We start from the raw sequence: 25,482 nt of genomic DNA, 5'->3' as shown, positions 1-25,482 counted from the left end.
AGCAGCAAAACAAATAAAACCAACGTGAAACGATCAGAAAAAACCCCAAATACTGCTCTGAGAGTCTGAATTATTAACTGTATTTATTGATGTGTGGTTAAAGAGTATAGGGCTTTGGAGCTTGATGTCACGGGGGTGGGTGTGGAAAGGATTTTGGCCCGATCCGCCATTTTGGGGGTCTAAACAAAGCGCAAGCGAAAAAGGAGCGAAGGCACACACAACAGCCATGGTTCGTATTTGCTGTGTGGTCGGCTGCAATGTTCGATCGCACGACCGGCAAGAGAATAAGCTTGAAAAGGGTTTGTCTTTTCATTCTTTCCCAACCTGGAAGCAACATGAGGCAGCTCGTGTATCGATGTTACCAAACGAAGGCGTCTAGCCTGGATAGCAGCTGTGAGACGAGCTGATATCCAGTTCTCTTCCATCTCCAAATATCTGTTGGTGCTCCAGACATTTTCATTCCGGTAAGTTTTAAATATGTTCATATCACTCTTTATAGCCTATTGGTTTTATTTTCGATGCACTCTGAGGTCATAGCAAATTAGAACAAACATCCTACTGAATGATTTTGCAGAACTACCTTCTATTTATAGAGTTGCTAATTATTTGGCATTATTGTTTTCTACAGTCAATGGGCGGGACGAGTGTGTCTGAGAGAGGGAGGGCGTCTCATGAGACCATCAGTGTTGCCAACTGTCTCTGGCAGAAAGTAGCTGAAGTTGCCCCAGGATGTCACACCAAAATAAAAGCAGCGGGGTAAAGCTCCCAGCCTGAAATGTCGTCCCAGTCCAGGCCTGTGCATGACTGTCTGACTGCTTGTTTTAACTTTAAAAACTAGTCAATGCTAGCTTTTTCTAAAATATTGAAATGGCAGCTGTGAGAAAATAAAACAAAGTACTACTGTGTCCCATGTGTGAAAACACCCACTGTTGCTGCACCTAAGTTTTTTGGGTTTTTTTTGGAATTGTGAGATCAAGTAAAAGATTTTTGAATTGATTTCATATTATATTGGGTAGTGTTAGAACGTCAGTGCTTAATAATTGTTTTCATAACCGTACTTCCGCAATTTTCGTCGGGCCACATATAGTCGATGTTCTAAAAGACAGCATTAAGGAGTCCTTTGCAAGGAAGTTCCCCGGGGAAGACTTCGTGAACATGACAAATAATGCAACCATTTTAGGCACAGACTATAATATTGGTGTGATGCTGCTGTTTGGCTACAGGAGGCCTACCTGACTTTGCAGAAATCCATCAAATAATCATTGTGCACAAAACTCCTGTTTTTGTTTTTAAGTTTCTTAGAGGCTGGTACTGTGAACACCTGAGGAGTTTCAAAGTAGAGCCCACGGGAGAGACAGAAATCCTTAAACATTCTGAACTGAAAGAAACATACCTCATGGCTGCATACAATACAGCGGATGGCTGTATGGTGTCCCTTAAACACTTCATTTGCACATCAGCGTAAGTGTTATGGGTTGATTATTTCTGTTATATCAAATGTTTGTGCACTTATTGAAATTATTGGAAAAAAAACTATGATTTTAACAACAACTATATGGGCAGGCATCCTGTCTTATTTGTTTATTGTAATGTTTATTTAACAGGGACAATACATATAACATTGAAAAAGAAAATGGAAACATGTGATGCATACTTAACTCTCCTCTATTCTTCTTCCTTTACCTCCCTCTTCTTAAAATGACAATCAAAAATTATTTATTCAAAACTTTACTGAACTAAATCTCTGCTTTTATTTCTTTGGCAGAAGAATAATGAAGAAAATATATGCAAGTAAGCTTATCAACTATTAATAACCTGTCTCAATTTCTTTTCTTTCTCTGTCTCTACAGCTAAGCAAACACAAACCAAACAACAATGGCAGTCCAGTTAAGAGTCATTTTAGAAGAAGACAGCATTCAAAAGTTGACACTTCCAACAGGAATTCCTAATACAGTGGACAATCTTGTTTCCATAATTACTGAAACTTTCCAGTTGCGTGGGGAATTTGGACTGCTATACCAAGACAAAGACTTTGACAATCAGTTTTTCAGTGTCATCTCAACTGTTGACTTGTATGACAAGGCCACTGTAAAAGTGATCCTTAAAGAGCCAATAATCACCCTTGACTTACAACCAGTATGTGAATCAGGATCATCGTCTACATTGAGCTCTTCGACTTCAGTGAGCACACATCCTGCAAGTACTCCTGAAAAGGACATCTGCCCTGCCAATCATGATGCATCCTCACAGGTGTCCGACTGCGTATCGGCAAGTTCCAGTGACACCATCATTCTCCCTGATTCATGTCGCCCTGATGCATGGCCAGTGCCATTTCAAGTACCAGAGTTTTCCCGAGACATACAACTAATCCTCGCTGAGGCAAACAACTCATATCACGACACTGGAAGACCTTTCATGGATGCCAGTGTTAAATCAGCAGTAATGCAAGACCTTGCAAAAGTAATTTTTTCGTACACTGCTTACCCAACCAATCAGCTGATCCTCTCAGTGGCTAAAGCCGTGGTTTCAAAGTTTCCGTGTCTTAAGGAGCCAGGATCATTTGCCGGCTTATATGGCTGGCCGCAGCGCATAAAAAAACAAAATGCACAATTACCGCGCCAAGCTAAGATCTCGAAAATTTTCTTACTCGGAAATTGAAATTAACACCTTAAAAAGGAAGCATCCAGCTGATGCAGTGCCATCAAAAAATGTAAAAAAGCCAAAAAAAAGAGCAGAGGTTAATTATCTCCCTCCGCATCCTACTGGAGAAACCCAATAGACACTGGAGAAAGAGAGGCTTGAATTAATTTATGAAATAACGCAGAAAAACAACGCAAAGATAATTGCAGATAAAATCAATAAAACGTTCTCTAGCTGAAGCATTGAAGTGGTCAGCCTCTGCCCCTCTGTGGGTGAGTTAAAAGAAAGGTGGCCAGCATTATTCACTAAGTATGTCTGATCATTTTTTCTTCCCACCAAAAAACATTCATGTTATAACTATGAGACCTGGTCTGTCATTTAAAATTTCATTTTTTTTGTCCCCTTACTTCTTAGATCATCAAAGAGTTCAGACGCATCACCACAGTTTCCTTGGTGGAGACATTCATGCTGAAACTTGATGAGTACACACCAGGTCTTTTGCAGCTTATGCGTGCCAAAGGAGGAGCTGCTGGTTCTAAGATGAGACCTCTGCTGGACACTTTGAATAACGTATGTTATTTGACTTTTTTCACAAATATGTAATTATGGAGGGCTGCAGTGGGTAGCAAGAAGGTCCTGGGTTCGAATCCCGGCCCAGGGTCTTTATGCATGGAGTTTGCATGTTCTCCCTGTGCATGTGTGGGTTCCCTTCAGGTCCGGCTTCCTCCCACAGTCAGAAAACATGGCTGTTGGTTAATTGGTCTCTCTAAATTGTCCTTAGGTGTGAGTGTGTGCGTGCATGGTTGTTTATCCTGTCTGTCTCTATGTTACCTTGTGATTGACTGTCCAGGGTGTACCCAGCCTCACACCTGTTGAAAGCTGGAGATAGGCACCAGCTTTGAAAGCTGGAGATAGGCACCAGCTTTGAAAGCTGGAGATAGGCACCAGCTTTGAAAGCTGGAGATAGGCACCAGCTTTGAAAGCTGGAGATAGGCACCAGCTTTGAAAGCTGGAGATAGGCACCAGCTTTCAACAAGTTATACAACATTTTTGTTTTTAAGGAATTCAGTCTTAATGTATGTAAATCACTCGACTTAGTATTTCCACTAAATTGTATCTCCCTACAGACACAGAGCATTGAGAAGAAAAGGGATGTCGTTATCTGCTGCCTCATTAGCTACCTCAGGGAAAGACAAGAAGATCTTTTTCATGACTGCCAGGTTTGTCATATTGATAACAGATTACTTATTAACTCAAGGGATCCTAATGTTCTTCTCTCCTATCCTCTTCTATCCCCTGTTCTCCCCTTCTTCATTCATCTTCCGTCCACTTCCCTCTTTAGATAAACTGAAATGTATTGAAAAAGCATCTTAAATAAAATAAAACATGTGTATGTTTTTTGTTACTTTCTTTTTAACACGTAGGAATGTGAGGATTACACAGACAATATGATGAAGGTGATCGTGATCCACAACATCATGGCTGAGGAGGATCCATCAGATGTGCTCATTGTGATTGAGGGAAACCAAATGATGGAAGGATGTGGAAGTCGAACAAAAGCATGTGTACTGCTGATGGGACTGATATATGCCCTTTAACCTCAAATATCAGAAGGAGCTGAAGAACACATTTGACACTTTTCAAAAACTGTTTTTTGGAACTTGACGGGGCGAAACTACTGAAAAACGTCCACGGCCTCAAAAATAAGCTTATGCAATGCACACACATTTCCCCTCTTGTTCCAAAAGGATCTTTTGTCCAGACATAGCTTGATGGGGATGGAATTTTTCTTCTGACATCAAGCACAGAAACTTTAGAATGTTGATGTTAGTGTTCGGTTGTACATGCACAGAAACAACCTTGTAGAGTTTCTGTATGTAACATTATTGAAACAACTTTTAAAGTTGTTAGTTTAGAAGTTATAAAACAGGTTCATTACTTGAAATCTTGCTTGAAGCTGTTGTGCTGCACTTTATTATGTGTTTTTATGAAATAAAAACATTCAGATGATGAACCATTTAAATGTCCTTTTTTGGGGGGGTACATTTTACCTTATGAATAGGTAATGTTTATCAACTGATAATAATTAAATTTTATTAGTAATTATCAGTTATTACCAACTAGCAAACAAGAGATAATTTTACCTAATTTTACCTCAATGAGTAAGTAGCTGTTGAATAGATACATAAATACGGGGTAAATTTTACCCAATTTAATTAAGTATTTCATAGCTTTTTATTGAAGCTATTTTATACACAATATATTGAATTAAATCTACCCCAAAAAAGTCAATGCAAATTGTTACCTCAGATTTATTGGATAAATTCTATAGATTACTTCTTACAGTGCATTTAAATCTTTACCACTGTTTTGGGCTTCATTTTGCTTTCTCAAATACAAATCACGTTCACTCTCCCTATTCTCTGAAAAATCAATCAAGAATTAATAATCCACAAGGCTATTATAAATTCAACTGTAGTTTAGACTCCGCGCATGTTTTACCCATTCTGAGGTGTTTCGTTTCCTTTTCGCTCTTATTCTAGTTGCTTATTTTCTCGTGTTATCTCCAACGCGTATCTCGGACTTAGACAAGGAAAGCACACAGTTTCGGTTTGGACAAATCTCAGTGCACTCAGAATGAAACTGACAGTTGTGAGGCTGTCCCATTGCACACTGAAGAGGGGGGACAAGGAGGAATAAATGTGTTGTCAAAAAGCAATTACCTAGCAAATCAGTGACTTATTGGCTATTCAAGTGAAATTTGCGATATTCCATGTCGCTGTTATTGCAACACGAGGTCCTTTTTTCTTTGCTGTTTTCATGCACACACTCAGTGAGGTTGTACACTGGCTGAGCGGAACACCTACTGATTTAAGAGCCATGTTTTTTTTTAATTTTGGCGGACAAAAGGCAGCGCGGCAGAGCGTACAGTCATATTTATATTTTCTTTGGTCGTATTTTTTTCCAAAGGAAAGACAAATATTTTGTTTTCTGTATCAGTTTGATTTGGTTGTAAAATGTTTTGTTACTTTCAGTTTAAACAGTTTGCATTGTGGAAAACGTGTGACGTGCTGAGTTTCACTGTGACTTCAGTCCTGTGAATGTTATAATCGCTCTGTGTCGGACACTACTTAAGTCCTGCACCGATAACAGTCCTGTTATTTTTTTTCTGTGCAGCTCTAACATCTGTGATGCAAACACAGCAGACTGGCAACAGCAGAAAAACGGAGCTCATGCCGTCTGAAGATGTCACTCAAGTCATATGGAAGAAAAGAAAGACATGACTGCCAACAAGTTGTTTGGTCAACGAGCGGAAAGGAATTTAAAAATTGTGCATTGCAGAACTGCTCCACAGTCATCGAGTATGTGGCAGAGAGATAAAGTCGGTTAGTTTCACAAAGCTGTCTCCAAGTCTAAAGGTACGAACTTTTGATCTGGAATCGCGGAGAAACAATATGCCTATCTGATAAATGCATCCAAACATTTATAATACACCCACTCAAAATGTGGCAGAAGCGAGGCTTTTCACATCGATATACTGGTTCTCAAATTCTAGTAGTACAAGAAACCAAATGTTGAACCTGGAACAACATTTATTATGATGATGTGGGAACAACGCCAACACGAGGATATCAGATCGTCCGTACATATATATGTACATATGTCAAAGCAAGAATAAATGATTTCAAATATTTGAAATCATTTATTCTTGCTTTGACCTCAGAGCCTAGAATCAGTTCATACATTAAGTTGAGTTGAATCTGTGTAATATACTTTTACAGTTGCACTTTAACTACATTGTCATTCTTCGAGTACATTTTTGACACTTTATCTGTACGTTAACCTAAGTACCTGTACCATGCTGTTTTTAGAGGCAATATATTTCCTATAAAAACAGCATGGTGTGAAACTCGTTTGTTGTTTCGTAACAGTGATAGCATGTTGCTGTGTGTTGCTGGATGACGATGTGGGTAAATGCACCTCACATGGTGAAAGAGATTAATGAATGAAAAGACACCAAACCTAAGTACACGCACAACACAAAATTGCAGCACATAAAAAAACAAATTTTTTTTCAGATGCTTTTATCATGATGACTTTATGTTTTGCTGTTAGAAGCCAGTCAGAGTTACATGAAGGAAACAACGGCGCTACTTTCAAAATATCCTTCTTTGTAAGGCCACCGAAGAGATAGTATACATGATGCTTAAACTCACAAAGCACTCACAATTCTCTGTAATCACCCTCTCCTTCCCTTTACTCCCTGGTCGGTGCACGTAAACGGCGCCCACTGATTAACCCACTTCCACTCCTTTCTGTTTGACCCATTTCCACGAGTCCCTCTTTGCTGGATGTTGTGCCAGACATTTCTGTATGTTTTTATGTTAATTATTTTTACTTATTTTGGTTTTTAGACTGTTCAGAAAGTTTGACTTGTGTAAAGGAGCCACTCTCATGATTCAGTGATGTCAGTGGAAGTATGGAACAAAAGGTGAAAGTTTTTAATTTGTTTAGCGCATAAGTCTTTCTGTGCACCGTTCAACCGAAGGTGAAAGTAACTTGCACAATGGTCTATTCCACTGCACACAAAAGAGGGGACAATGAGGAATAAGTGTGTTGTACAATAGCGGACGTTTTGCAAAATATTCAATCTTATGGAATCAGTGATATCACATTGAGCATAATATGTCATGTAGATGTTATTAATGAAAGGGGCCATTTTTACTTTTTGTCAGGTGAGATAAAGGACTGGTCCAAGCTCAGCTACAGCTGAGTTCAGACTCAAATGTTTAAATTCTTGCGCCATGCAGACATGGCAGGGCGTACAATCACACTGGTCTCTTCTTTGCTGGCGATGTTTTTCAGAAGGTGAGCGAGCGACTCTGTTTTCTTTACGACCTAAATGCGTGCTGATTTGCTGTAGTCGGTTTTCTCTGTGGTGATCATATATAGTAAAGTGTACTTCACTGCAGACAGGACATACAGTGAGATTTGGCATGTGGGTTCTATGAAACGGAGCGGCAGACAGGGAAAATAAACTTAGTGTATAAGATGGAATTTATAAACAAATCAGCAAATATAGTAACTTAAATGTAAATGGGAAGAAACTGATCTTTATTATGAAGCAGCCACACACAGAAGTCAAAATAAGAAATGCATATAACAAATATAATATTAAATAAGTAAAAATGGCAGACGCAATTAAAATAAGGCATTGCTAAATTGCACAATTAACATGATCGCACTTTGCATAACACACACTGATATGAAATAATTGTCATCTAAATCAGAACCTTTCTTGCCTTCCTTGGTGCAAAGCCATCAATAATGTCATCATATGAAATCTGGTCAGCAATTGCATGATTGATGCTGATGATGGCAAGGCTAGTGAGGTGTTCCTGAGACATAGTGGACCTCAGATATCTCTTCACAAGTCTCAGCTTTGAAAAGCTCCTCTCTGCTGAAGCCACAGTTAGAGGCAGAGTGACTGCAATTCTCAGAGCAGTCCACAGATGTGGTTATATTTGAGATTTCACTGTCAGGCACAAAGCTGAGCAGCTCAAGAGAGGTAATAGATGTTGATGCTAAGTCAGGCAAATTTATAATCTCTGGCATCCAAGTCTAATTTGCCCTGAAAAAGCAAAGTAGCACTGAGGGCCTCACACTGTTCAGTGAGGTCATTACTTGAGAGATTTGGAAAATATGTTAGTAGTTAGTTTTCCAATGTGGTGAATTTCGCTTGGATGGAAGACGCTGCAGCATCAACAACAACATTAAAAAGGTCACTACAGCTTCTTTAAGGCATCACTCAATGGCTCATCAAATGATTTGTAAGAGAAATGCTGCTTTGTAGACCTCAGTCTTTTCTGTTGCAGAACAGCCTCTATGTTCATGTCCTCACAGATATCCTTGGCTGACATTTGTGCAGATGCAAAGCCTGTTGCCCTGTAGCTGTGGCGACCTCGCTCTGTCTTTTTGAGCAGATTGACCGCTACATCCACATGCATGTTGGGAGACTGCATGAGTTTGCTCACATGGTGGGTTTGAATCAAGATGTCATACCACACCCTTGTACAAATGCTGAGTATGTATAATCCCACCTCCTCAGACAAAGACCGGGCTTTGGTGTGGTCTCTCAATTCAATCAAAACCTCTCTCACTATCTTCTCTTGTAATGACACAATCCGAATCGCAACTGACAGATGTTCAGTGTGGCTAATATCTGAAGTGCAATCTAGAGTTATGGAGAAAAAATTTCCAAGCTTGATATCATCAACCATTGTTGAAGTGATCCTGCTACTCAACAAATCAATGAGTTCATTTTGTACATGGTAACATGGTAGCTGCTGTGACTGCAAGTGCCTTTCTGGACAAGGTTAATGTACTCCTGCATTATGAGTCAGCACCGCTCTCCATCTTATTTTCTCAGGCTGCAGAAGTGCCGTCTCTTGTTTGTTAATTGTTTCACCTTTTTAATCCTCACTACCAGTATTTTCCATGCTTTCATGGAGTTGTGGTGTTCATGACCATTGTAATGCATTACTTTGTAATTACAGTAAGTTCCTAAATAATGCAACTTAATAGTGTAAGGATTTTTGTTGTTGTTGTTTTGCAAAGTCAGCTAGACTACAACATTATACTGTTATCCGGTTTTAGAGTAGCACAGTATGCAAACGGCCAACCAACAGCTATTATAATACGTCACACATTCGTCATAATGATCAGCTTGCTCGCTTCTCCTCCTCTTCTATCCTTTCTAAACTGAGCAGCTGATGGATTTGATCTTTTCTTGTCCATCTTCCATCGGTGTTCATTTTGCACTCCGTAACAACACCCCTCCCAATCGGAGAATCATCACTACGTAAACTAATAACCTGCACCTTAGTGCGCACATTCAGTTTGTATCGTTTTTTTCCCTGCGATTTGGCACAAACCAGGATAAATTAATTGTGACATAATGGGCTTGGATTGACGATATTATGAATGAAATTAGCTTTATTAGGAAGCACCCCGCCCCCTCCTGTTTTGAAGGTAAGGTGCCCATTTGAAATCATCTATTCTTGAACGGGCTGTCTGTTGAATTCTCTCTCTCTCTCTCTCTCTCTCTCTCTCTCTCTCCTCCTGCAGGTCAAAACCTGTAACCGTGAAGAGTTGTAACTAGTTGTTTTGACCCTTTTTTACTAAACGTTAGCGCACAGCGAAGAAATGAACCAACGAGCTTGTTTTCGCATACACACACGGTGAGATCGTGGATGTTTAATTCCCCGGGGCATGCAGACAACATGGCAGGACGCGCAGTCATAATCGTCTTGTCTTTGGTGGCGATCTTTTCTAAAGGTGAGGGAGATACTGTGTTTTCTTTATGCGTGCCGATTTATTGCTCTGTGGTGAGCTTCTGTAGTTAAGTGGATTTTACTGCAGAAAGTGGATTTGATGGGTGGTTTCTGTCAAGCGCAGCGGCAGAAGGCGGTGGTAAACTTAGTAGGAGGTGAAATTTCTTAAGAGCTGCTGACAGTTCAGCAGTCTCTTTCTTTCTCTCTTATCCACATGATGGTTTATTTACTCATTTAAGAAGGAAGAGTGTGGGCTAGAGGAAAGTAGGTGTTAGAAAGCCCACTGTTTACACGTTGTTTGCTTGGTTGAAGTGTTGTGGTTTGATTATTGATAGTGTTTGCGCAGTGGAAATTGATATGTCCTACGTCATTGAACTCACAATATCTATGCTGACGCTCCTTGAATGCACCACTCTGTGCCATGTGCTGCTAGTCTGCGTTCGTAGCTGCTGATAGCCAGCATTTTCCTTGTGTCCTCTCACCAGCAGGGGCGGATCTAATGACATTTTCTTAGGGTGGCATGAGGGTGGCAAAGAAATCAAATGGGGTGGCAAACTCAAAGCCTTTTTTTTCATGCAGGTGGTTACATATGGTTAAAATAATTCAAATGCAGTAAGTATACATGCTTTTCATATAGTCTATAACTTAATTATTGTCTGTAGCCCACATAATTACACACTTTAGTTACATAAAACATGTGAGTTTTGATCTTATGTACTGTATAGCCTGTATAATAAATAAATATGTAGCCCAATAAGTATAAAATACATAAAGCTACACAACATGGGGTGGTTCATTTACAAACAAAAGTCTAACTTAAGTTTCACACTGCTTTTTGTTAGAAATCAATCACATTGTTGCAGCTTAAATTACACAAAATGTCAGAAATCTGCACGGTCATGAACAAAAATGTAAACCTAATTTTTCATGATTTGTTGGATTAACCCACTGAGGTCTGAAATACAACCGGCCATTTTTGACTCCTTTTGAGTTTATGTTTGTATTTCACGCTCAGATTGTTTCATTTTATTTTTTCCCCTTGCCTTGTTTGGTGTCATTCTTTTCAGCTCAACTGAATTTAGTTGTTTTTTTCACTGACATACTGCATTAGTGTTACTGATCTGAAATCGCACAAAGAATTTAAAATCCTAGCAGTATTTTTTTTACTGTAAAAAACCACAGACATGTTGAGTAAATTTTTATAACTTGAAATGCAAATATAAATTGTACATTTTGAAAACATATACAACTATTTATCTAAAAATGCAGCCAATACACCTGCCGTTCTTTTCATTTTGTACAACCATTTAAAAATATTACTAAAACTAAAATGAGAGAACAATCAGGTTTCGCAATAAGATGCCCCACAAATGATGTGTGCCAGTAAAAAAAAAGTTTGTCCACCAAAAGACAGAGGAGAAGAGCACAGGGATAAACCTGCAGGCCTGACAACAGGAGGTGTATCACTCCGCTGGTTTTCTACTTAATGACAGTGTTTACGTTGCAAATGTGCCTTTGTGACATTCATTAGTGCCCTCACTGACACACAAAACAAAACGACTACACAACAGAACAACTACACACACTAAGTATACACTCCACACTAAACTCCAGAAATCTCCCACATCTAAAAACTCTCTCGCTCGCTCTCTCTCTCTTTCTCTCTCTCTCACTCGCTCTGTCTCGCTGCCGTTACCGTCACTCCCAAAACTTTTCCCTCTTCCTAAACAACCAAATCCCACGTGTTGACTTTTCTTTTAATTGGTCGACATGGTACATTTTTCCACCGATAGGAAAGAGGTGGCTTTTTTTCCTTTTTTTACTGTTTTCGCGCTGTCCTTAGAAAATGCTTAAAACACACACACACACAAACGTGACGACAGTATTTAGAAAAAAGCATGGCTTATACATATTATCATAACTCTGGATTTACTGGCCTGTAATTAAAATGTAAAAACTTTGAAGTCCGAACTTTCAATATGGGCTGAAATAGAGACTCAGCATGGCTGCAGCTTGTTGCTATGTCAGCTTACATCAGTCATGTGATTTGGAGGTGCAGCGTGTCCGTGGACCACGGAGGGTTAATAACACTCACCTTCCTTCCATTTCCAAAGTGTAACATCCAACCACCTGTGTAAAAAGCGAAATTCCCATGGTGTTGTTCAAAATGTGCTCTGGCACAATCATAAACATCGCTTGCTACTGAAACCTTGCCACTCTAAATCAGCTAAACTCCTGGAGACAACATTCTCTCCATTTTAGTAGGCTACTCAAAGGAAGAGGTTAGCAAAGAAAAAGTGTGATCTCATGAGAACAATGTAAAGTGTTGCGTTGAATGGAATCTGGTCAAACGAAATGTACTTGACTGGTATACATTCAGTTTAGACCAAACACATTTTCTTTAATAATTTCTTTGATACTTTCATTTATTTAGCATCAGAACTATTTGGGCAGCATGTAAGTGTGAGAATGAAGGTAAGTGTGTGTTACATGTGTTACACTGGACATTCTGTGTGAGTAAGGGTTGGACTTGAACTTGAACACAATATTTAAAGTGCCTTGATCTTTAGCTCCTACAGCTCTAACAGCAGTGATCCAAACACAGCAGACTGTGCTGGCAGCAGTGGGAGAAGATGCTGAATTCAGCTGTCAGCTCTTGGAGACTAAAGACGTCCTTCAGGTCACATGGCAGAAAAGCTCACATGATGTGGAGACAAATGTTGCCACCTACAACAAGTACTTTGGCCAAAAAGTGAATACTGACTTTACAGATAAAGTAGAGTTTAAATATACTGGACTACAGAACTGCTCCATAATCATCAGGAATGTGACGGAGCAGGATGAAGGATACTATAGGTGTTTGTTTAACACTTATCCTGAAGGCTCCTTCATTGGTAGAACCTGCCTCCAAGTTTACGGTAAGAACTTTTACCTTCTTTAACCAACAACAAGTTCTTCAAACAAACATAGTGGACATAAATGTGTAAGCAGCTGGTGTGTTTGTAAGAACATGTTGATGATATTTCTTAATCCTTCACAGAGCTGCATGAACCTGTTGTTGATGTCAGAGAGTCAAACTCTACTGAAGAGTGGGTTGTTTCCTGTTCAGCCACTGGTCGACCTGCTCCCACTGTAACACTCAGTGTCTCACAACAAGACCTCAACTTCTCACAGTACAACACTGTCAGTGTGTCCAACACCAACGCTACATTCACTGTCACCACTACAGCTGTGCTCTCAGGTTCACGTAAACACAGCACACAGGTGGGATGTGCAGCACGAGTGCTCTCTGCTCCTCACAGAGAGGTGATGGTGATGATTCCTGATGATGATGATGGTGAGAAACTCTTTTGAAGTCACTGATTTATAAAATGATGACTACTTTGTTATTGTAACGCTTATGTTTCTTCTACCAGAGCTAGATGAGAAATCAGGATACAATCCCAGGAATTTAGGTGTGTTAACATTTGTATGTTTTAAAGTCAGTTTTCCCTGTGAGTCTATTGTCTTTTGATAGTTGTTCAAATTATTATATTCTTCTTTCTCCTGTTTGTCTCGAAGGAACCAGGATTTCAGTCATTCTGTTGTCTGTGGTGTTGTTGGTGCTCTGTGTTGCTGCGCTCATCTTTTTCGGGTATAGAAAGAAATCTACTCGTCTTAAACAATATTGTTGTTTGTTTTTTGTTTCAGCTGATAAGTGTTTGCGCAGATTTAACTGTTCTTAAATCTGTTGTCTGTCACAGAGAGAGCTCATCTTCTGACTAATCAAACGCTGATGAACTTGTCTTTGTTTTTTTCCAAGCCATCCTTCTTTCCAGAATACTCTGATTTTGCAACCTTAAGAGTGACACTGCAATATTTTTCTTTTTCTGTTGTTTGTAGATCTGGATCATCTTAATTCAGTAGAGGTTTCAGCAACTACACCACGATCCACGACTTTCACCTTTACCAGCAAGAAACGTTTTGACAAATTGTTTCTACTGCTCCATCTTCTGTTTTTGTTTCTTGGTCTTTTTTTAACAAAATTTGAAAAAAAAACCCCACACACAAAGCATTCATTTTTACTCATGTTGCAGTTTTTATTTCAGTAGTTTCTGCTTTTATTTATTTATTTTTATATTTATTCAACATTGTGTTTGTTGTCAGATTTTTAACATTAAGCTACTTGAAACAAAAACTGTAAAAATGAGCAGGAGTGACTAACATGAAACTGTTCTCATAATTTTGGCTGATTGATTAAATTGCTTTTATTGCAGTAATTGCTCCTAATACAAACGACCATGAAAACCTGAAGTTGCACAAAACGGCCACTGGGGGTCTCGGCTTATTCATGGTGAGCATGTTGAGACATTTACTGGTCAATAAAACAATAGTTTTTTTTTTTAATCAACATATACATTGTTCAAACTTTAAATTACTCAGTGTAGGGTATTTGTCAACCTAATAAAACCATACCAACGATTTTTGTCAAGTATTGTGGGTATGACGGTTTATTCTCATGGTAAATGTGCAATCAACACTGTGCTTCTTATCGAAGATGTGTGTAGTAAATGTCATCAGCTTTTCACCTGAAACTCTATAAAAGATTTTGTAAGTTCTCTGTGTCATACTGAACTTCCTGAAAGTTTCCATGTAGTCCTGAAGCTTTACTCCATGTAGATGAGTTCCTTTGCACACATTAAGATAACAGACTGTATTCTGTGAGCATGGTTATTTTAGTTCAATATTGCAGGCTTACAATGTGTCTGTCTAAAAACATGCAGACTGTTGTCATTCTCACTGTACTGCTGATAAACACATTTTGAAAGGTAAATAAATTTCACAAAATCAACCTGCTTGTGTGCGTCTTGGTTTATTTCAGATTTCCACCACAAATCTTTTAGAAAACGTGATCGGATGGATGCTTTTGATTATCTGATTGTAAAGAATTGGAACACAAGAATGAAAATCATTTAAACAGTTCACACATGTACATATGCATAGAGTAGATGCACTGTCACCACTACAGCTGTGCTCTCAGGTTCCCGTAACAGCAGCACTCAGGGGGGATGTGCAGCACGAGTGCTCTCTGCTCCTCAGAGAGAGGTGATGGTGACAATTCCTGATGGTGGTTATAATGAGGAAGCACACAAGCACACATTGTGTCAAAATGCACACAACATGTGTTGTCCCTGAGCTGATGCAGCATGTGTTAAAGTTCAACACACTATGTATTGAGAGTGAGGGGGGCCTAACCAAAGCACGCCGTTCAATCTCTATTAAAGATTGAAAATGTGACGTCATTCAGGGGTAAAACCACAAAGGATTCTGGGAACTCGTGGCAAAAGGTACTAGCGCACGCAGGCTTTCAATTGAAATCAGTTACACAGCGATAAAAAGAAACACAAAAAATGGCAATAATAGCTGTTGTATTATTAACTGCAATAGCCGGTCACATGACAGCCACGGGAAACCGACGGGTAAAGAGATCGGTTGTTATCGGATTATGTCGTGGAAGAGAAATTGTTCAAGCCATGTTTCCGAAGTAAAAAAGAGCCGACGGATGGCCTGGATTGCAGCCATTCGAAGACCAAATATAACGTCCCAGAACACTCCAGCTCACATGTTAGTCTGCTTCAAGCATTTCCACAAAGGTCAGTGTTTTGTAGTAGTTAATAGGTCATTTTTCATAACATAATTGGTGATATAGGTTACAAGCAAGTCTGATGCTGAACAGAAATTGTTGCGCTATGCTCCTTTGTTTATTGTGCATAAATAGTGAATTGTCCTGACACAATTTTATTACCATGGTACATTGACAAAAACATATACTTTTATTCACAGGATAAAACAGTTTTTTTGTATCACTAATTGCCCAGTACGATTACAGCATACAATATTATTGTCACTGCTACATTTCTGTAATGTAGCAGGGACAATACTAATTTCCACTACTAATTAATTACCGTTGAGCTCAAAGGTTATATTAATAAACGGTTAACGAATGTGTATTTATGAAGACGATTTGTGAGACTGGTAAACTTACGATACGTACGATGGTCTTTCGTTCTACACGGTGCATTTCAAGGTCCTGTACCCATCCGTCGGTAAACTGTACCTGGGCTTGTTGCAGTGACCTGAAGTTACTAAACTTCATGAGTGTATGCACTCACTCCAAGAACCGTATCATTATAAATCTGAGCGTGGTGAAAGTTGGGCAGCACGCTAACGTCTTTTGTCCACTCTGTGTGCTCGTAAGGGTCTGACCCTTTCACTCCTTTGATTTTTTCCTCGTATCTTTTCTTTGACTTTCATCAAGTCTGTCTTTGTACGGACCGGCATTGTTCTCCTTCGTTTTTGTACATACCTTTTTTGGGGGGCAAAGAAAAAGCAAGAAGGTATTGGAACCGGAGAATGAACGTTTTGCCGTGCTGCAAATGCTTGCATTTGATGCGGTACTTGGATTGTTTTGCCATGAGTTCCCGGCATGCAATGCGCGAAAGTCACGTGATCTGTCAATCTCCGGGTTAAAACCACTGCATTTGTGTGGATTATATTTCTTGCCGAGTGAGCCCACTAGATGGCACTACAGCGTCAGTGCGCAGGACATTTCCTTGTTTTCACTTATCACGAAAACCTGCTCGCTGTGCTTGAGTAAAACATGCGACACTGCTCTGTGTTGTAGTGGAGAAGGTATGTTTTACTTTCATTTTAAGGATTAAACCATGTTTTGAAACACAAAAATCTTAATGCTGTGGCTCAGTTAACTTTGTACCACTGCACATGTAATTTAGTAACACTGTATATAGGCCGACATAATCGATGTATTTTTTCAGACTGAACGTAAATTCAAAATTTCCATGTCTTTGGTTCTAATTTAGTTATTTTTTTAAAATAATAAGTCAAAAAAATAAAGTAAATAAACTGAAAAGCATAGCTGGACTTGCCCGATGGCCGATGGTGATTTTTCGTTTTTATGGGCTGATGGGGTTTTTTTGTAACGATGAATGAAATGAATAAAAGGTGGTGGATTGGCCAGATGCTGGCCCATGTGTAAAAATAACTCAGTTGTTTGGTGGTGGCTATGGCGGAGCTCCTACACAGACCAGCAGATGAATGATGGAAAGGGGAGGCAGGAGGAGCAGAGACCCGAGGTGGCCGCGGGTCCAAGTGTCAGGTGAACTGAAGTTATGACCTGCAGTCTATCTGGGTCAGATATAAACCAAGTTTAGGTGTAGTTTATTTTCGTTATGCTGACTTTTTAGAGTCAGCAGTACTGCGCACTGCGTACTGGCTAGTTTCTACAGAGCTGAGTGGGTGCTATGATGTTACTGATAGTGAATTTTATTTTATTCACAAGTTGAGTAGAGTTTCCAACCGTCCCATAAAAACGGAATCGTCCCGTATTCAGAGAAAATATTACGCGTTTCATATTGAGCTCAGAAGGAACGCAGTTTGTCCCGAACTTCAGCTAGAATGGAAAAAAGACACAAAGCTGGAGTTATTCTGTGTCTTTACGCTGCACAACTGCTGCTTCTTCTCTCTTCTCCCTCCCTCTCCTGTTGCTACTTCAATCATGAAACTGATCAATGACCAGCTGATCGGCTTTTCTGACATAAGTCCCGTCTCTCTTGTTTGTTTATCTCCCACTTTGCGCCAGAAAGAACCAGCGGATGTCGCGCTAAACAACAGCAGCACGTTTAAGCTTTGTAAGCTGTTGTTAGAATTTATTTAATATTACTTTCTAGTATCAGCTGATGTTTGCTGGAGCTACAGCTGTAAAGCTGCTGGTCATGATATCGGTTTGGATATGTGGTGAGAGGGAAACATGAAGATGAAACCAGGAGATGTCCTTACTGCAGTGGTTCCCAAACTTTTTTTTGCTAGGCCCCCCTTGTTTTACAAGAAAAATGTTCACGCCCCCCACCCCTGCGCGTGCACACGCACACGCACATCCTCCAACCACACACCCATATTTTGCTCCATTCCGATTTATTTCACACCTCAAACATTTATTAAACAATTAAGCAAATACAAGTAATCTGCAATAAATTACAGGCAGCAATGAAATAAACTACTAACTCTTTTACGCTACGTCCGCACCTACACGGGTATTTTTGAAAATGCAGCTGTTTCGTCCACACGTAAATGGCGTTTCGAATCACCGAAATGACCGGAGTTTTTTAAAACTCCTTTTTTGCGTTTAGGTGTGGACAGTAGCGGTTTTAGATACGGGCGACACGGGCGGTTGCCCGGGGCGGCATCGTGGTGGGGGGCGGCATCACGGGCATCGGCAAAAAAAAAAAAAAAATTTGCTCGTACTCATGCTGCCCCGACATCATGCCAGCGCATATTGGGGATGTCACAGGCACCGATCGGTTTTCTTTCGCCCATTTGCTGGGAGTAAGGGCGCCCTCCGTTTGCGAGGTGCGCCTGCTGCTTGCGGCACAGGGAGGAGAGGGCGGGGCGGCGGCGGATTATCTGGGTGGCTGGAGCAGCAAAAATTACCAACTCGCAAAATAAAACAAAATAAAAACAAACCAACAAACACGAAAACAGCAGACATTATGATACAGACTTATAATTTGCACCAATGTTTTTTCAAAATTCTATACGCGAAAAGTGAGCGCGAGAGCCCTCGGTGCGCCTGCTGCTGAAGTCAAAGTAAACTTTATTGTCATCTCCGCTACATACAGTCCAGTATATAGAGAGACGAGACGACGAGGCTCCAGTTACAGCAGTGCAAGTAAACAAACAATAAATATTTAAGAGTAAAAAAATAAATATACACTTTAGGACCAGGGGTAAAGGGATCAATAACAATTTAAAATGTATATTTTATATTTTGTTGATTTAAAGTCTCACACACAACCTGTTTTTAAAGTTTAAAAAAAAAGAGAAAAGAAGAGGAGGAGTGTAGCGACTTCTACAGTCGCTAGATGCCGGGGATGGAGCCTATTTGCCTGACGCGCTGTCAACTTTATGCAATAATGCCAGAAGTGGAATTGCTTGCTTGTTTATTAAAGTGCTTGAAAAGTTTACAGAGCAATGTGATCAGCTCGCGATTCAAACTCTTAAAACATCACAGGCTCTAAAGCAACAAGGGGAAACTCGTTGTGCTGCGGTCAACAAAAACTACGGCTACCCAGCCCTCCTCTCTGTCAAAATCAAACCAGTGAATGACGGACTGACAACGCCCTCTTAATGTCACCGCTACCACCCACGTGACTCCCGTTACACATCACCATAGCAACCAAACAAATGAAAACCCAGTGATCATTAAAATTCAATACATTTAATTATGGCTCCTACAAGGAGAAACGAGCAAAAGATACAGGTAAGCAGATGTGTCATTGGATAATGGCAGGTCATGTATCCTAATACATTAACCCTCTGGGGTCCAGGGTATAATTGGCCGTTTTTGACTACTTTTGATTTTACCTCTATATTTCACCTTTAAAATGTGTTTTTCTTGCCTTGTTTGGTATCATTATTTTCAGCACAACCTCAAATATCTGAAATTTGAGTTAGTTTTTCATTTTGGTATACTATATTAGCACAGTTGATCTAAATTCAGACAAAAAATTCAAAATCCGAGTAGAAAAAAGTTATATCTTTTACTGTAAAACCCACAGACATGTTTAACGAATCATTTTCATAACTTGAAATGCAAATAGAAATTGTACATTTCTAAAAATTATGCACAAGTTTTGCAAACAATAAAGTTATATGGTACTATTTACCTAAAAATGCAGCCAAGGCCTCAGGCGTTTTTTATATAACCATTTAAAACTATTTACAGAACAATCAGGTGTGCTGCATCAAATAAGAAGGCACACAAATTATTTGTACCAGTCCAAAAAATGTAGTTTGTGTTCAGTATAAGACAGAGGAGAACAGCACAGGCCTAAACCCTGCAGGTCTGACTGCAGGAGGTGCATCAGTCCAGTTTCCCATGTGGAGACAGCGTTTACACTGGAATCCACCTTTGACGGCTTTTTTTTGGAGAAAATTGAAATTCAGCAGTATAACTGACACACAATACAAAACAATAACTACACAACACACTAACTATAGCCTCCAAACACGCTAAACATCACTAATGTCTCAGATATGAAAACTCGCTCTCTCTCTTTCTTTCGCTCGCCCGCTTTCCGTCGCGCGTGTCGCTCCTAAAAACTTCCCCTTCTCCCTAAACAACCAAATGTCACATGTTGCCATATCATTTTTTTGATTGGCTGACATGGTAAACTAACACCCAATAGGGAAGGGGTGTTTTTTCTTTTTCTTTTTTCACTCGCAAAGGGAGAGTGTTTGCTAGCGCTGTCTGTGGAAAACGCCGTTTTTACCGTTCTTCCCGCTGTAAACACCACTGTTTTGTTCAGAAAAAAACATCGCGTGTATTTTTTTATCATAACTCTGGTTTTACGTGGCCTATCGACACAATTCAAAAACTGGTATATAGTTTGAAGTCCACACTTTCGACCCAAGTTTAAATGGAGACTCTGACTCGCTGCATCTTGTAGCTGTGTTGTCTTAAATTGGTCATGTGATTTTGACGCGCCGGCGCGTCCAGCGACCCCAGAGGGTTAAGAATCAGAACACTTTCTTAATCCCTAAGGAAATTATGTGGGTTACAGTTCCTCCAAGAAGAAATGGTAAAAATAGTAACAGTAACAGACTAAACTCCAAACAATATATACAATAATATAATATTAATTAGTCAGTGTCAATTGTTGATTTGTCCTGTTCCCATTGTATGACGAATTATGATGTCTGTTTAGTAGCCGTTTGCATACAATGCATACTCTCTCTCTCTTCATGTGTGTGTGTGTGTGTGGTGGTGGTGGTGGTGGGGGGGGGCGCCAGAGGGGGTGTTCGCCCAGGGCGTCAAACAGGCTAGGACCGCCACTGGGTGTGGACGAGGACTACCGAGTTGGTCACGCAACGTCAAAGGTATGTGCCTTTTTTCACGTCACGTTATTGTTTACATGAGATGAATTGCAGAATGGCAGATAGAGACGAAATACTGTTACTGTTAATCTGACTATCTGCAGTTTTTACACGCTTACATTTACACACGCAGTTACTGTCCCTCCATTTAGAAAGGCAGAGGCGTCACGGTGTGATTATTTTACGTGTAGTTGTTTTTTTTCCCTGTGTAATAATATTCAACATTGCTATCAATACATTTTTCAAAAAATGCCTCTCTGTACAAAATGGGTTCAAAAACATAAACAGCTGTGGGATGCTGTTTGTCCGTGATTTGAACCGGAGGAACAAATCGTGGCAGGATCAGCCTGATATTATTTGTATCGCACTGTAACTTTACTGTATAAAGAGCTAACATCTCCAAAATGTCAGGAGTAGTTAGTCATTACAACAAGTGTTTGTGAACTAAAAATCAAGAATGTGGGATACTGTTTGTCCGTGATTTGAAGAGCCCAGCGTGTGCTCCCGATGCAGGGAAAAGCAATTCTGGAGGGGAGACCTACCTTGGCACTTGTGCAGGTGAAGCCAAAGGGAAGATATGCTTCACCATATTTTCTAGTCTTTGGCTTAGAACGAAGTTGGTTTGGAAACATATTCAGCCATGCTTCATCTCCTGCTTTGCTTTCTGTGGGTGCACCGTGCTAGCAGTGTCCAAGCGGTTTTTTTTTTTTTTTTTTTTTTCCCTTTTCATCCCGCGCCCCCCCTGCCATGGCTCTGCGCCCCCCCTAGGGGGCGGGCCCCACACTTTGGGAAGGTCTGCCTTACTGAATCATCAGAGCTGATGGAGAAACAGGTTTTTTTTTTTTTTTTTGCCTGTCCCGTTTGGCTCTTTTGCCATCAGAATTATTGTCTAAAGGCGAAGAAAGATGCCCAACGGATTTACTTTACCAAATGGACCATCCCAGCCTTGCCGTAATGGTCTATTTGATTCACCTTTTATTGTTTATTTCATTTTCACTTGCTGAATACGGGACAGACTTGACTGGGGGAAAGAAAGAGGGAAAGAAAAACAGCTGAGAAGAGGGACGGCGAAAAAGGGCAAAAAACAAAAACCAACAAAATAAGCAGACAAAAAATACATATATCGATCACCTGGATCACCTGTTGAGAAAGAAAAAAGAAAACAAGCAGAAGAAAACAAGAGTAATAGAATAAACAACATCACAATGATATATGGGAATATAACACTAAATACTTAATATTAAACATTATTGTGCAGCACGTAAGATTGACAGCGCACAGTATGCTTTGAGGTAGGAGCCAAAAAGGGTGTTGTTTGTGTGTGTGATCACCCGTGTGTACACCTGTGAGCATGGACGTGCTTGTTTTTAAAAGGTTCATTCATGTAATGATCTGCTAGAGGGTGTGGGGGGCCACTGCCCCGTCCTCCAGGGCATGAAGCAGGTATGGAGCAGATCAAACTCCAGACATCCAGAGGCCCCCAGAACACAAGAGACCAAGGAAGACCAACAGAGGGGCAGCTGCGCCACTGTCCCAGAAAGAGCTGAGGAGAGTCCCAGATGAGGGGTCACTCAGCAGCCGCGGAGCAGAAGCCAGGGGGGGTTGCAGTGACGTGCCCGTGAGCTCCGCCGGCAGCCAGCTGTGCCTGAGTGACCGAGCCCCAGGCCGAGAGGCCGAGGGCACCCCACCCCCGAAGTGGCCCGAGCGAGCCCCAGGCTCCAGGCCCCGGCAAGCAGCCACCAAGGAGTGAGCCGGTGTGTACCTGGACGCCCACCCCCGGACACAAAGAACCACCAACGCACCGATGTCTGAGGGCGTCTGCCACCGGCAGGGGAAGTGGTGGGGGGAGATAGGCCTCCAAAACTTGGAGGGCCTGAGATGTCCCCAGAGAGATGGCGTCTGATACCCAACCTGACATATAGACACAGACATACAGGCACACACAGATACAAACATCCATTCCCACCCTCATGCTCTCTCATAAGCAATTACTCCACACTCAACCAACGTGGAGACAGACATAAAGAGACACTGTACACCAAATCACACTCCCCAAGCTTACTCTAAGAACCGGGTCTAGGTACCCTTGCCCCTAGAGGGGAAAACTGCACCCAGACCCAGGTGGTGTTACCCTTTTCCCTGCGGTGGGGAGAAGCAGACCGCCCCGACTCCGCAGCAGCAGGGAGGCCCCACATTCCAGACCCCAGTCGGACGGCCAACTCCTCCTCCTAGCCCCCCCGCTCCGGCAGGCCGCAGAGAACGGGGGTGTGAGAAGACTCCAAACCTCCCTCCACCCGCTCATATGTAGTGTTGATGTATGTGTGTTCTAAGGTGCATTTAAAACCCAGGAGGGCATGGCGCTACCTGCCAGAGAGCAGCAGGTAAGCGCATAGCCCCTCCTGCTGGCCCTCAATGTCTACGTGTATTTAAAATTGAGAGGTGGGCAACGACGCCAGGGGTGAGTCCGTGTTGCATGCTCACCCCCAAGATCCTATATGTATGTGTTATGAGAGTGTGAGTAATGTGAATGTCTAAATTGTGAGATAAAATTGAGGCAGAGGCAGCCAGAAGGGGACAGAGGGGGGGGGATGCCTCCCCTGCACCCAGGTGACACACGTTTACCCAAGGTCCTGCATGTGTCAATGATTGTGGTGGAGCAGGAAGAGGCAGGAAGCTGGAGATGGGGAGGGAAGGAAGGGAGGGGCAAGTGACCCCTCCCTGGGGCCAGCTCCCCCGCTGACCCCAGTAGGTACCCCCATACTCCGCAACCCGCCAGGGAAAGGGGGCCCAGGCCCATCCGGACCGGGGCCCAGTGCAGCAGCGCCGCCCGGCCCCACAGAGCCCGGGACAGCCCACCCGACCCCACCGCAGAGAAAACTGCACCCACCCCATCATCCACTCGTCTTCCAGACTACACAAGACAATAGACGCCCAGGCTGAGATCTTCCTCCACCTCTCCTGTATCTCCCCCTCCTGCAGAGAGAGTTCCTGAAGAGAGGAAAGCTCCTGCAAGATGTGACAACCTCCCCCACCAGTTGAAGAGCCCCCCAGGTGGCTCGATGCACCGGCGGCACCCACCCGCCCACAACCCCGGCAACACACCAACCAGGACCCAAGCCCCCGAGGCCCAGCCAGGGCCCCAGCCCAGAGACAGAGCGCCCCCAGAACCTCACGCCTGTCCCGGACCCACCCAGGGGCAGCCAGGCTACCAGGTCAGTAACCCACGTCCGTCAGCACAGACCCTCCCCTAGCCCCGCTGCACGCAGCCACGAGGAAACCGTCACCTAAGAACCAACAGAGCCCTTAATAGGCCATGACCGCTACCCCGGGTTGAGCCCCCCAAGGAAGATGCTCCTGGGGAACCCCCCAACGCCCTAAGCCTGTCCCTACCCCCACACCAATCACAACAGTGAAGGTGGGACCCCCCACCCCCACTAGGTGATGGAGCTGATCAAAGGAGCCCAGAGCAATTGATCTGATGTGGTGGCAGAGGCTGTATCAAGACTAATGTAATCTAATAGATAATTTCTATATTGGTTAGAATTAAGATTATTTTTATTTTTCCAGTTCATGAGGACTGTTTTCTTGGCTATGCATAGGGCAGTGAAAACCATGTGGGCTATATTCTTTTCTGAAGTGACATTATCTAAGCTGCCCAACAAACACACTAAAGGGGAAGTTGGAATGTTACATTTCAGACACTTTGATAAGTCTTCACATATCTCGCGCCAAAACTTCTGAATTGGTGGATAGAACCAAAGAGCGTGGATATAATTGTCCAGTGAATTGGTTTGGCAGTGTGAGCAGTTGTTGGTAGACGTAAAGCCCATCTTGAACATCCGATGACCTGTATAGTGCACTCTATGTAGTATTTTGTATTGAATTAATTGAAGACTGGGATTTCTAATTAGATGAAAGGTTTTTAAGCAAATCTGAGACCAGAAACAGGTTTACCATTTAGTTGACATGAATGAGTTGAAGGGAAGTTATGAACTGTTTCTGAGAGACAAATAACACCAGGATCTTTTTCTACGTAGCTGACAGCTGGTAACTGTGCAGGGGCGGGTCTAGCTAGGTTTTGCCAGGGGGGCCAGGTAGGGCATTAACAGGGAAAGGGGGGCACAAAGAAATACTTTTCTTTCTTATTCTCACTTAAAATGTCTAGCTTTTATTAAATAATTATCTGAATCTTACTACCAAATTTTTTATCTGACATACAACGTATAGAAATCATACATATACCAACAAGACAGTGTACATCACTGTCACAACAACATCTGTTTTCATTCAAAGGCTTTATGGCTTTTACCTCGTGGGCTGGTCTCTAGTCAAAAAGCCGAGGCCAATTTTTTGTCCCAGTCCAGCCCTGCTGAAAAGTGAGATGCTTGTTTTATTTCTAGTAAGGTTTGGACGTCATGTCACTCAGCAGGTGTAACATTCAGTCATGTATTAATAACCTGTCACAGTAATATACGATTGATACACAATGTGTCTCCTATTTTTTTGTTTTTTGCTCATTGGTAAAATCCACAGTGTTGCTATGTGAGATGTTGCTAATAAAGACAACATTTTTATT

At 41.5% G+C, this 25,482-nt stretch overlaps 1 protein-coding gene across 1 annotated transcript; it reads left to right on the top strand.

The window, feature by feature from the left end:
- The first annotated feature begins 226 nt into the window (after positions 1-226).
- LOC134621168 (nectin-1-like) lies at positions 227-13,735 on the top strand. The gene is made up of 8 exons (XM_065469756.1): positions 227-299; positions 451-464; positions 3,055-3,210; positions 4,065-4,182; positions 12,545-12,892; positions 13,015-13,311; positions 13,391-13,443; positions 13,718-13,735. Exons 1-8 carry the CDS (start codon positions 227-229, stop codon positions 13,733-13,735), a joined length of 1,077 nt encoding a protein of 358 aa, XP_065325828.1.
- Positions 13,736-25,482: the final 11,747 nt, after the last annotated feature.

The sequence above is a fragment of the Pelmatolapia mariae genome, linkage group LG23 (assembly GCF_036321145.2).
Source record: "Pelmatolapia mariae isolate MD_Pm_ZW linkage group LG23, Pm_UMD_F_2, whole genome shotgun sequence".
In the NCBI taxonomy this organism is placed as follows: domain Eukaryota; kingdom Metazoa; phylum Chordata; class Actinopteri; order Cichliformes; family Cichlidae; genus Pelmatolapia; species Pelmatolapia mariae.
The sequence above is the reverse complement of the archived record's forward strand: the minus strand, read 5'-3'. Positions and strand labels throughout refer to the sequence as shown.

Excerpts from the sequence above, each read along its gene's own strand:
- LOC134621168 (XM_065469756.1), top strand. The coding sequence starts at position 227 with ATGGTTCGTATTTGCTGTGTGGTCGGCTGCAATGTTCGATCGCACGAC. Across the intron at positions 4,183-12,544 it reads AAACCAAATGATGGAAGGAT|CTCCTACAGCTCTAACAGCA; the intron begins GTGGAAGTCGAA and ends CTTGATCTTTAG. Across the intron at positions 13,312-13,390 it reads GATTCCTGATGATGATGATG|AGCTAGATGAGAAATCAGGA; the intron begins GTGAGAAACTCT and ends TTCTTCTACCAG.